The following is a 13,076-nucleotide window of genomic DNA, read 5'->3' on the forward strand; positions in this document are numbered from 1 at the left end:
TACGGCATGGGGATGCCGTGAATTAGCCACTTACTGGCAACATGTGTATTCCGGCATTTCAGAAATGATTGATGTCCCTCTTGTACCCTCTCCGACGCAGGCACTATTGGGCTACACCAAAACTATTAAGAAGCCGGTTCGTAGATTTGTCACTATCGCCCTTCTCATGGCTAAGAGACTCGTAGCCTGTAGATGGGGGAGGGGTAGAGCTCCCAAATTTAAGGATTGGATCAAAGACATGCTTCATTGTCAGGACAATGTGCTTCTATACGCAGAACTCCTCCCTTCCGCATCCCGGCCAATTGACATTTGGGGTCCCCTTCAAACGTATCTGTTGTCACACCCGCAGATATAACTCACTCTTTCCACCCCGTCAACATTAGATTTTCATGCAGTTCATTGTGAGGCTACACCCCAACTGAGGAGGCGGGAATTATTGGGATGTCACCAAGCAACGAGACCTTAGTCCCCCTCTACCTCTCTTGTTCTCCGGCATGGATGTATCTCATGGTACTGCTATGTTGCGCTGGGTGTTGGAAGGGGGGGAGGGAGCAACATTACACAGTACTGAAAGTCGCCTTTACACGCCCGGGGTATACTACTATGAAACGATTACTGACTGCGAAGTCTTCCATGGTAGATATGACCTGTTCTTCGAGTTTGCCTCCTATTATCACTGTTTATATGCCGCAGCCGGCCCCTAGAGGGTTGTAGGCAGGCAGCTGTGTTCAACTCTAAACTCCACCTTCGTACCAGGCCGCCGGCCACTTGTTGGTTGTAGGCATGGGGCTGTGTAATGTGTAATCATGCTGAATAAAGGTTTTTGAAATACAAAAAAAAAAAAAAAAAAAAAAGAACAATTGTATTTAGTCTTTAGGAGCTCATTGTACCTCCAGGCATGCACAATGTGCGAAAATAGTAATAGGACAGGATATAGGTTCATGTCTCCTTCAGATAAAGCATGATGTTTTAAAACCTGTGTTTTTATAACATGCATGAGCTGTGCAGTACTATCTGCCCTCTTCAAATTCAAACCCCTGCCCTTACAACTTTCCTCTAGTAACTAAAGAAACCATCTGGTATTTCAACACCCCAGGAACTGAGCATACATTTCCACTTTTGCCCCAAAAACTACAGGCACCATGTATTAGTGTAAAGCCTTTCATTACCTGGGAAATAATATAACATTATATTTGTAAAGCATGCATTCACTAAGTGGGACTTCTTGGCTCTGAGTAACAGATTGTTAGCCACTGAATGGTACTAATTCAACCGACCTCAGAAGGATGCAAGGCTGAGTGTTTCTGCTGAGATTCCAACTTATGATCATGTGGTGAAACACAGATGCCTGCAGTGGGTGACTTAGTCAAATGAGCCACCAGAACATTTGTAGGTGTTTGGTGCAGTCTCACTGGGGAACATAAACTAAAAGGGTTGTTTCTGGGGGACGCATTTGCCCACCAGACCTACTCAGATAACAGTCTAGAGCCATACGTGCACGACACAGTGAATTACCTTAACTCACATCTTGCCCTAATGACAACCACACACCTGAACTAGAAGGTACAGGGTCTCCAATGCTCGCTAGGTTTCTCTCAGGCTGGATCTCTAGGGTACCCTAGTCTTAGTTCCTACATTTTCCCTATGATTAGGACTCATCCACTATCATTGGGCTGCGAACTGTTCAATGGGGAGGCATTGCAGGCCTGTGGATGACTGCGAGGGAGCTGCCCCACTCACTTGACACGAATGCTGCTTTGATTCCCCTTCTACACATCTGGTTTCATGCAAAACAAGAGACAGCACCCACCCAGGACAGCTGGATACAAAACTGTTGCAGTGCTTCACACCCCGAGGGGGTTCTTGTCCCTATTTGTGACCTGCATGTCTGGTCCACTTAATGTTCTCCACCTAGCCTTTGTCACTATGTTGCTGTCCACAAATGGGGTTGCCCTGTTTTCTGATGTGGTTGAAGGATTCCTCGCTAGTGAATTAGAATATGTATGCATGAATGTATTTGGTACTTGTATAATGCAAACCTAGCCTAAAGGACTCTGAGTGCTGGGCAGGGTCAAAGGAAAAGATCAAATTAACGAGTGATGGGAAAGGAAGCTGGGTGAAAAAGTGGACTCTAAGCCTTAGTGTAAGTCTAGTAGCCTCCTTTCTGCTACTTCAGTTTCTGAATCATCTTGTAGAGGGCAAGTTTTTTAATGAAGACGTCCCCTGTGTTATAGCTTATTCTTGCTAAGGATAAGGCTTTTAAAGATAACTTCAGCAACTTTCCGCATTCTGGTTCACGCAAGCTTTGAGCATCCACTCACCTGGTCAGTGAGACACAAACTCCAGAACACTTGTCACAAGCTCCGTCCCTCATCCACCACCTTTTGCTAGCAGAAATCCCATCCCAACTAAGCATAAATGACGCTGCCAAATCAGGGCACACAAGTTCAAGCCCCTAATTTACATTTCACTCCTACCAACATCACATGCCAGTGAGATAGTTGTTGTATGCCCTCACTTGCCTTTAAGAAGAGCCAGCTTCAACTTCGCCTCTCTCACTGAGCCCAGTCTCTTGGATCATGACACACATTTGCAGACACTGTTCACCATGAAACACATGAGACGCACATCGGCCTTATACATCCACGTTGAACCAGAACAGGTCACATTGGGTGCATTCGCTCAAAATCCCCTGAATACTTGAACAGTCATCTGCAACTATACATGAATCCCAATCATACCCAAGCCTAAAAAAGTGCACTTTTGAGCCAACACAGGCACAGTATGGCAATAATGCCATACATGATTCCATCATACCTCCTCTGGCACAAATTCTGCTATCAATAATCCAAGTCACTGTATTCCTTCATGACCTAAATCATGTACATCCAACCGTATCAGTAGTCACCACCTGCACATTGGTTACCCAAAACCTGTCTTCTCTCCTTTCTATGAGCTGCAATTTATCACTTAGAGTACAAGCATGCATAGTATCACAATGGACAGCAAGTAGGAAAGTAATGGATTCTGGCATTGGCCCTAATGCTATGGGTGAAACCAGCACGTTTTAGTTCATAGTATGGTGGGTAGGTAATAGGAGGGTCAGATTATCATTTTGTCCAAACTTCTGAGCCCTGAAGCCATCCATGAGCTAGACCCCAACATGCCCAGTCAGAAGCTGGATCCCAACAAGGTCAGCCTCTCACAAGCCCTCTGCCATTGTCTGTGGTCTGTTGTCGGATATGTATACGGCATTAGAACACTCGAAACTCCCTGGCACTGAGTAAAATGTTTCTTATTGGTATCTCACCCATCTATTGGTTAGTGGAAAAACATTTTGGCGCATAATAAGGAAGGTTCCAATCATGTTATAGTGTACCAGGCCTTGCCTGTGGCTATAGCAGGATCTTTATCCCTGTAAGTTACTGTCCGAGATCTGGGGGCAGTTGAAAACAAGTAATGGGCAGAGTGACATGATCTGCTGGGTGTGTACCATGAAGATTTCTTGCCCATAAATCAGGAACCTTTTAGTGCCTGGTCCTATGGAGGATCACCATAACTTTAAAGAAAACTCTTTATCTGGTTGGGAGCCAATGTAGTTATTTCAGTATGAAGGTTGATATATTTATGCTTGGGGAGGCAGTTAATCAGTCAAGTTGCTGCATTTTACACCAACTGTTCAAAGTGCTGAAGGTTTTCGAGAACTGCCCGGAAGAAGAAATTGCTGTAGTCTGAACTGGACCAGGGCTTTAAAGACAGGGCATAGAGATGGTTTGGAATGAAAGGAGGAAAGAATCTCAAGGTTTTTTGGTAGGAAAAAAAATGGCATTCGTCAATCTAGAGATCTTGGATTTGACGAATAGTTTAGCATCTAGATGAATGCTCAAGTTGCCTACCAGACAAAAACTCAGAAGGAAGGGCCAAGAGAGAAAGGATCAGATACTTAAGAATAGCTCTGTCTTTGGTGGATTAAGCTTCATAAAGTTTGTTGCCATCCACCAGTGGGTCAGTGAGGGGCAATCCTTCATTGGACATGGATGTTGCAAGAAGTGCTGCGTAGGATGTGCCAACCGAAGATCAGTTTGTCGTTATCAACACACCTGTAGAAAAGTGTCATTGGGTGCTTATGCATGCTACAGCCGATATGATATAACTTTATTTGTGGATGACCTACTGCAGCTCCGAGGATCTCTTAAACCAAATCACACTCCCATATATTAGTAGTATCTATTCAATAAGTTCCTACTTGTAATGTGGACATGGAGGGGAGAGTCTCGTCCTAGGAACTAACTGGATTCACTTCCCTGGCAGTTTCCTCCACTTCCCCCGTACTAGTGACTCTGCTTGGTTGATGCAACTCAAACAAAATGTTTGGATGACTTGCGAGGATGTAGCTAAACTCCCTGTCATGCAATGTGGTCACTTCCAGGGATATCTGTTATTGTGGGGACACAACGTTGGCAACGTCCCTTTGCTTTACTACTGTTCTGTCACTGTCTGAACCATCTGGCATCTTCATCTGTTCAAACTGAAATGGTGCTAGGATGATGCTCAGAATCCCCAAGAGTCGAGGTAGTATTGCTGCAATACATGGGTGTGAGGTGCTTCCTTCTTAGATGACTGGTCTGGCACGGGTACCCTCTCTGGTACAGGACTGAGTGGCTACATATACATCAGGCAATGCTCCTGGTCTGTACAAAGTCTCGGAAACAGCTTCTGTTCCTCATTGCTTGTCTGTGTTTCACTCCTCTAGCCAGGGCCGGACTGGCTGTAGTGGGCACCGGGCAATCCCCCGGTGCACCGCACAAGTGGGGGCCAGTTTTGGGCCCCTGGGGGCCATTTGTGTTGATCGGCCCTGTAACAAAATCGGCCGAAAACCAGCCCTGGCAAAGAGCTCGGCGGCACCCCCAAGCCCCGGGGGTTCCGGCCGAGCACTTTGCCAGGGCCGGTTTTGGTTCCCACTCCGGCCCTGCCTCTAGCCATCAAATGGAAGTGAAGTTGGTAGTTGGTAGTTTTGTCCCGGGTCTCATTGTTGTTTTCATGGTCAAGAACTCTATTCTAAGGGCTTCCTATGTTCACCCGTCCATTACCAAGACAAGGATCTGGTGGGGTTTCCATATTCACTAGGTAGAGCTGAACCCCTGCCTTCCCTGCCAGGCTCAAGGACTAAAATGCTGGGGATTGTGGCACACCAGATGGTCTTTTGATAACTTTCCTCATTTCTTTCTCGCTATGGTGATGCATCAAAGTTGGTAGGCATATCAACCTTTTGCCCTAGACTCCTGACCTCTTTTCTGCACAACTGGCAGGCTATTTAGTAGACTCCGATTTAATGATGCAGGATCTTCAGGATGAGGTAGTACGTCATGTGTGACCTTGGTATATCTGGAGCATGGATGTGTGTCTGGACTGCACAGGTGCTCTGCAGTAGTATCTTGGGTGCGCCTTTGACTCAGGTACACACCCAGGTTTCAGATAGCTGGAGGTACTCCAGAATTTTTACGAATAATTGGCATCAAGTTGCATTGAGGTGGCAGAGACTCAGGCAGAGGCCCCAGTCTGGTGGCTGGCTCCAGTCTCCATTGGTTTAAGCTAATCTCTTGACAGGTCGTTCATCAGTCTTGTCTCACAAGTACAACCGTCATAGTGTGCCAGAACCATTTTGTGCTATTCACTCATCTACAATGGCTGTTCTTTATAAACAACCCATGGTTTTCTTCCTGTTGAGGTCTGTTAGTATGGACAACCCCTGTATTACATGCCAGAGATTAATCATAACCTTTCCAACACCTCCTTCGAGCACACTACCACTTTTCTGCAGGACCAGAAAGTGTTCCAAACTACCTCTGTGTCCGGTATAATTCGAGCACTCATCCATTTTCAACAAACAGCATGTTCACTGAAGGCCACATTCTGCTAAATCAATCTCTGGTTAGGATCTAATGTAGAGTGAAAATTAAGGGTCACAGTCTTCTGCCAATCACGTTCTGAAACCCTCACACCTTATTTCTTTTGTCTAAATGCCCTTGAATGTGTTTAAATCTTGCTGAATACACCATATGGACTTTGAGGAAACAAATTGGTCACACCATTCCCATATAGCTCACAATAACTCTCCAACTGACCAAATGAACTAGTTGAGAAGTCCGAGGCAAACCAAATAAGCCTGCTCTATAGCCTCAAACTAAAGACCCTAAACGTGTGACCCTCATGCTTAGAGGCTATTCAGTGCCTTTTCACACTGTCTGTCCTTTCTGTAAAGGTGCATGAGAACCAAATTCAAAGTAAACTGTTATAGCGGGGGGGGTCCTCAAAGATCAGACCATGGATCAGCAGGTGGTGTAAGAACTTGCTCCTTCTCATAGATTCTGCCTTTTGCTACCTAAGACCAAATCCCATGTTTTTGATGGCAAATGATTAATTTATCTGTCTCCTCAATGGACTTTTTTTAGGGAAAGGAAGGGTGTGTGTGGCGAGGAGCTGTATCACCTAGTACAACCACTCTCCTAGAGGACAATTTTCGTCCTGTATTTTTTGACACTCAAGCCCCACCTTGGATACCAATAAATAGCTTTAAAAAAGTGTCCAAGCAGTTGTATATGTTATTTGTCCTATCTTACCACATAAGGAAAACAAGATAGTTATGGGTTTTCAAGGTGTCCCACTATGAAATGAAGCTAACCAGTTTCCCCGCATCACAAAGAGCTCATGCAGGACTGGCACTTTCATCAGGATTACAAGTTGTCATATTGAGTGCACTCACAACAAGATGATGGACGGAGTCCTGAAACTTTTCAAACACCCAGTTAAGAGATATGAGTTAAATCCATCGTTCTTTTGCTCATCATGCCACCCCAGTTTGGACCCAGCCATTTGCAAATCAGTCTTGACCCCGCTCCTCATGGAAACAATCCAGCCAGAACTGTCTGGCCAGGTCCTCCGTGGACCAGAAACAAGCATCCTGGGCTGGTTTCAGGGTATCACCCCTCATCAGCCAGACTAGCTTTGTGTTTTCAAACTTGTGGACATAACAATGGTCCACAGTGCTGACTGCAGATACAAACAAGAATTGGCAAAGCTAATAGGTCCATCATTGACTGGCAGCATTTTGGCTTTGTGAATGCTTCTTTTGAAGTATCTTGATTTTTGCCAAGTGCAAACCACAGTTGATTTCAATCACCTCATTGGTCTAGACCGCCTTATGATTTTTCCAACTTCTTTTCTAATTTGGAATTCGCTTTCTTTTTTAGCAGAGGACAAAAATGGGTGAATTTAAATATTTACCCAGCAAATAGTTATGAGTGACATGCTTGTGCTGTATTCATAGACTATGTATGTTGGATTTGGACTCCCAAATGTAATGTGGTTCAGCAGTACGATTGCAATCTCGATGTATAATGCTGTTGAGCAGCTGCACTGCCTTTTTCTCCATTCACATCTTTTACAGCTTCTCCCTGAAATCTCCTGTAAAATATATGAAAAATACTCAGTTTTGTTGTCTGCATGTAGCCTCTCTCTTCAGGTCATCTGCACGGACCCCTGTAGCGGACAATACAAATTTAGAGGTCAGGAGGAGAATCCTTTGGACCTCAAAGAGGACTTACAGTTCCCACCTTTCCCTATCCTCCGCAGCACTTCCCAAAAGATAGACCGCTGTAAGGTTGCCATTCCTGACCGCTCACACATTTCCGCAGCGGGGAGATTCAGCAACCAGGGCTGTGTCTTTCTCAGGTTGGATCCCACAGTTCGAAGCACCGGTATCATAGGTGCCACCAAGCTAGCAGCACCTGACTACTAAGTCTCCTAACTTCAGGAGATCCAAAGCGGGGGCACAGAAAACACTGGAGGATGAATTTCAGATCCGCTCTGCCTATTGTTCAAACCTGCAAGACACACATACAAGTTGCCCGCCCATATTTTGGTTGAGTACTATATCCGTTCTACGGCTTCAAAGCTTCCTTTGAAATGTTTAATAATATACTCACTGTACATTGTCAATGCCGTTAGTGAAAAGATAATGGCTGCCGAGATAGTATATTGTGCTATTAGTCGCAATTACCTTCTGGAAGGTATTTTCTGCAGTCTTTGCTATTGAAGAGACCCGAGATTTGGGACTCGTACTACATATAATTTATATAATATATCATCCTTGAGCAGATTTCTTTTACATTAACTTTATATAGATACACTTCCAATCCTATAAATATATGTGTTAAACACGTTTTATTGTTTTTTATTTAAAATCCAACATAGCAGAGAAACTGCACATTCTTTTTACAATACGATAAAAGCCAAGAAAGGCCATGGACCATCATAGCCATGCCACGTTGGCTATACTTAAAATTGTGTTGCGAAATACAGCAGTCTCAAATTCTGAACAAATTATTTACTGTATAGGTAACCTTTCCAAACAATAATTTCCTTCTATTATAGTTCCCAGCCATACAATTCAGAACTCAGTGACGTAATCTCTTATCAGTACTATCTTTTTTTTATTTATATCTCCTTCACAACGTTCCCCCCCCCCCCAGCCTTGGCCCGTGCAGGTAGGACTGGGGGTGGGGGGACCTAAGGGTATTTCGACAGACGACGAGGGGAAATTAATTATTCATTTAGTTTTTCCTTGTGGTCATCTATTGAATCCCTCCCCAACCTGGTCCCACCGCTCTTACCTGCACTGGCTGCGGTGCTTACTAGTAAATACCATCTCCTTAATAACTGTATTTTGATTGTAGAATGTTGTAAACGTGAAATCACTTACCCCATTCTAAGACCATAAGGGACCCCTGTTTCAGTATTTCAGCTGTCCTGCTTGAGTCAATGATGAGTCCAATTCTATACCCACTTTTTAGAACTCTTAGAGAAGTGCCAGTGTACCCTCTTGCTCACTGGACAGGGCGAAGAGACCTCCAAAGCGCCAACTATGTTCCACCCAATGTCCTGAATTATCTCTTATCAGTGGACGTACATTCAACCAGAAGGTGTTGATCTAAGTGCAGAATGGGTGACGGATGGCCTTTTCTTATTCACAGTTCTTTGTTTCAGACCGCCTGTAAGTAGGGCGCTGCCACAGCCAGAAAAGCTTCAGACGAACAATGTCGGCAAAAAAAAGAGGCCTATTGAGGTAAGGACAAAACACGGGTATGCATACTTGTCACTGCGTGCATGGGCCGCGACTGGCCTTCCATTATGTCTGCATGAATAAAAAATGTAAAACTCATTTATTTAAACTGATGTTGTGTTCTTCGTTAACTGTATGTAATAATGCTTCAGGGAGGTGTCAGAAATTAACTTTAAAATTCAGAACTCCCATTACATTCCATGCATACCCACAAATCTGACATGCCAGTAGTAGTAGCATTGAAGGCTCTTATACACAGTGCTCTGCCAACCTTCTTCCTTCCCTGGCAGTAGAATTAGGAACCAAGATAATTCAGGACACAGACTCACTGGCAATCATGGTAAGTACAGTTGGAGTATGAGCACTCAAGTGGTGTGTGCATTTTTAACTGTGTGTAGGGGGGGATATTAGACACCCAGACTCATATTTATCATCAATTTCTTAGTTACAACTTGCATCACAAAAGTAATATTCATACGAAACACATTTACCAAACATAAAGCACATATACAACAAGAGGTTTTACAGGGATATGACATTTATGTGCATTCAGAGTGATACCATTTACATGAATCATAAATGACTAAAAGATTAGTACCAACTGTAGAAACTTTGCTGTGTGTCAATAAAAAAGTAGTCAAGAGCAAGTAGTGATGACATTTAAAAAGCTGATTTCACAAATTTCTCATGCTTATTCCATAAATGTAGTAAATATTTAGTTACAACATCATTAAATGGAACTCTTTTGCTTTCTAGCTGGCCGATATTGCTAAGTAGACATTTTTAATACCAATCTGTCATAGATCTTCTTAAGGAAGAATGAGTGCATTAGAAAAATGTGCATTTCAGTTTTCACTCCATAGCAAAATGGGCAGTAAGCAGTAGTTAAGTCACATTTGTCCTCCTAGCAGCAAAACTAACTTGTGGTAGAATCCTAAAGAGAAAATTGAGGAGCAACACCTTGGCAGTTTGAGGTTCAATGTGGTCCAAATATTGATACTGGACTTAGTTGAATATCATGACTTCTTACACATGGTCTACAGAAGAACACTAAATTACAATGAAAAACGTTTGCCACTGCTTAAAGTGTTAACAGAGCTTGACACAAGGACATTAGTTGTCAGAGCCGAGGTGATGGCACATAATGAACAATGGCAATGTACAGCTTGTGGCCAATAAGACAATTAACACCCACTCAGCTGATCTCACCAGAGATGGGCAAAGAGGCCATAAACATGTCTGCTTTTATGTCCATGCTTCACTCACAATTTCACTGAGCTCAGAATTTAGACAACAACACATTCTGATTGACTGTTCTCCAAACAAGATGTAAATCTCTGTTTGTACTACTGAAAAGTCTGCAAGCTTTGACCTGGAGTTAAACGTTTTTCTGTAATTAGGCCACATGCGTTTGACCCATCCAAGTTACTAAACAGATGCAAATGTAAAGTATTGAGGGCTGTTGTGATAAAATCATATTTTTACATATTTTAGCTTGTGAATACAAATAGCCGTTTTAGGGCTGTGCTCCTTCTGTTGCCTTTCATTAACCCCTTGAGTGCCCCGCCCTTTCCCCCTCCTGTGCCGGGCATTGTATTAGCGGGCGGGGTCCATGACGAGATAGTCTCGTCATGGGCACAGCGCAACCGCGCTCCATGACGAGACTATCTCGTCATGGGCACAGAAGGGGTTAAAGGAAGGAAGGGAGGGATTTTTTTCGTCAAAGTGATGCTGATTATTGTCCCATATCCCTAAGCTCAGTCATGTGAAGATCTTACAAACACATAGCATGTTCATCAGCCTTGCAGATGGTCAGGGTAATGTATCAACTCATGCTTAAAGGGAGTATAAGATCCTTATGTTCTCAGATGCAAGGCATGCCAACCTCCGAGGCAACAAACTCAATGACCCTCATCTACCCAGCCAGGGGGAGACTTCTCATATTTGTTCATCTATTTATTGTTATGTATAAAGTGCATTAGTACCTGAAAATGTCCTGGTGCTAAGGAAGTAACCACCAGCCGCAACTACAGACTAAACTACTGAGTAAACAACCATCTTTTAATCTGTTTTCTGAATTTAAAAAAGATTGGTTTGATATCTAAGATTGTAAGATAGCAGGATCTACTTAGGTTGCAACCTGAAAGTCAAAAGCTCTACCCCTTGATGAGCTCTCTTAATTTTAAGGAGCCAAGTGTTCTAAATGGAACTTACCATGAAAACAATTGCTTAACAAAACAGGGGACTTGATCATGCAAAGTTGTAAAGAATTACAAAGGCTTTTAAAAAGGATACGCTTCTCAACATGCAATCAGTGAAGTGCACAGAAAAGACAAGATGGAAGTGTGTTACTGCAAGTTAAAGAGCAGACATACTCCTACAGGATCCTATACCATGTTTTAGCAGTTCGACTACATGCCTACTTCCATTCATTTGGCAGGCTGTCAGATGTAATGGAAGGGTTAAGTTAATAACAAAAAGGGGTTCAAATGCCAGGTGGCATCTTATTCAAATTTACACATGACATGGGTCATCGAGTCATCCCAACCTAATGGATTTTAAAACGTACAAGGCCAAATCTGTAGTAGTAATAATTAATTCAAATACACACTGCACTGATTCAAGAGAGACTTCTGACCGCACCAAAACCAGACTACCATTGACAGGGAAGGATTTATAGATTATCTGGATCTTCTCCAGAAAGCGATTAGATATTGAGTCACATAGCTCTTGAGAGAGTGGCACGCCAGGAAGAGAAACATTATCCCTTAAAAGCTCTTTAACAATTTTAGAAACATTTCTGAGAGACACTGTTACTTTAAAGAATGTGATTGCCATTATTTTTTAAAGGAGTTTGCTTGAGTTATGCCCAATAAACTTTGAGCCCTTCCCTTATTTTCCAAGGAATATTCTTTGCAGCATTTCCTTTCTAGAGTTTCTCAACCACTTTTAGCATTTGCTATATCACTGGAGTACAATGGGGCTGATTGGGACCTATGATGGCGAAAAATAGTAACTATCAGAGCGACAATATCTAAAGCAGAAAGAATTCTGGCATTAGAATTTGTGTTATTTTGTTTAGAATTGTTGTCCAAGTTACAACATTGCTCCTCTAGCAATGTACCAAGTTTTGAGGAAGAAATGTTAGGCAGCTTCTATTTGGCCACAAGTGACTTATGTGCACTAATGGGTTTAGTGCACATATGGTCAAGTTTAAATGCAAACATAAGTGCTAAGTGGCCTTAGTAAATAACAGGCAGTTCTTTTAAGTCAATGATAAAATCATCAGACCCAAATATTAAGTCTAAGGTATGGCCCTCAGATTGAGACCTGTTAGAGACTAATTATTGTGCTACCTTCTGATGTACAAGAATGGAGAAAATTTAGAGAAGCTGTTAAAGAAGCAGAAACAACCCACAAATTAAAATCTTGCACTAGAACAAATTTAGATACATTTAATACTAGGGAGAATTATCATTTGCAAATTTAACACAAACTTCAACTGGACTTCCAGGAGTATGTTAAGCCAGAGAGCTTGTAAAAGTCTCAGAAGCCATAGGAGAGAGAAGGATAGTGTTTCACCATAAGGAAACACGCCCATATGGAAGATTCACACTTTAAGGTGTCCCCCAAATATGGCTGCAATTCCTTCTACTAGATAAAGCTAAATGAAGTATTTTATAACAAGGAGGTTCTGGATATATATCTTGAGTATTTGCATCCATAATCTATGTTTCTGCAATAAAAAAGAGACCACGATCGTGGTCCTCAATACAATTAAAAATGAGGTTTGCATTTTTTATCAGGGATCGGACTTGGAGCAGGCTGCATGCAGCTGACCCTTAGCCACAGTAGTTTGGCGTAGCACCGGTAGCTTTGAATGTGAAGCTGTTAAATTAGCCCCAGAGAAGAGTGCATCTGGGAAAATGAATTGGCTTTCATGTTACCTTGAGTG

At 42.8% G+C, this 13,076-nt stretch overlaps 1 protein-coding gene across 1 annotated transcript in view; it reads left to right on the plus strand.

The window, feature by feature from the left end:
• EML5 (EMAP like 5) overlaps positions 1–13,076 on the plus strand; it is a 1,456,757-nt gene that overhangs the window by 1,134,783 nt on the left and 308,898 nt on the right. The window contains exon 28 of the mRNA XM_085626574.1: positions 9,046–9,124. Within this exon, the coding sequence (XP_085482700.1) occupies positions 9,046–9,124 (79 nt within the window). The remainder of the gene's footprint in view (positions 1–9,045; positions 9,125–13,076) is intronic.

This window comes from Triturus cristatus, chromosome 9 (assembly GCF_964204655.1).
Source record: "Triturus cristatus chromosome 9, aTriCri1.1, whole genome shotgun sequence".
Taxonomy (NCBI): Eukaryota; Metazoa; Chordata; class Amphibia; order Caudata; family Salamandridae; genus Triturus; species Triturus cristatus.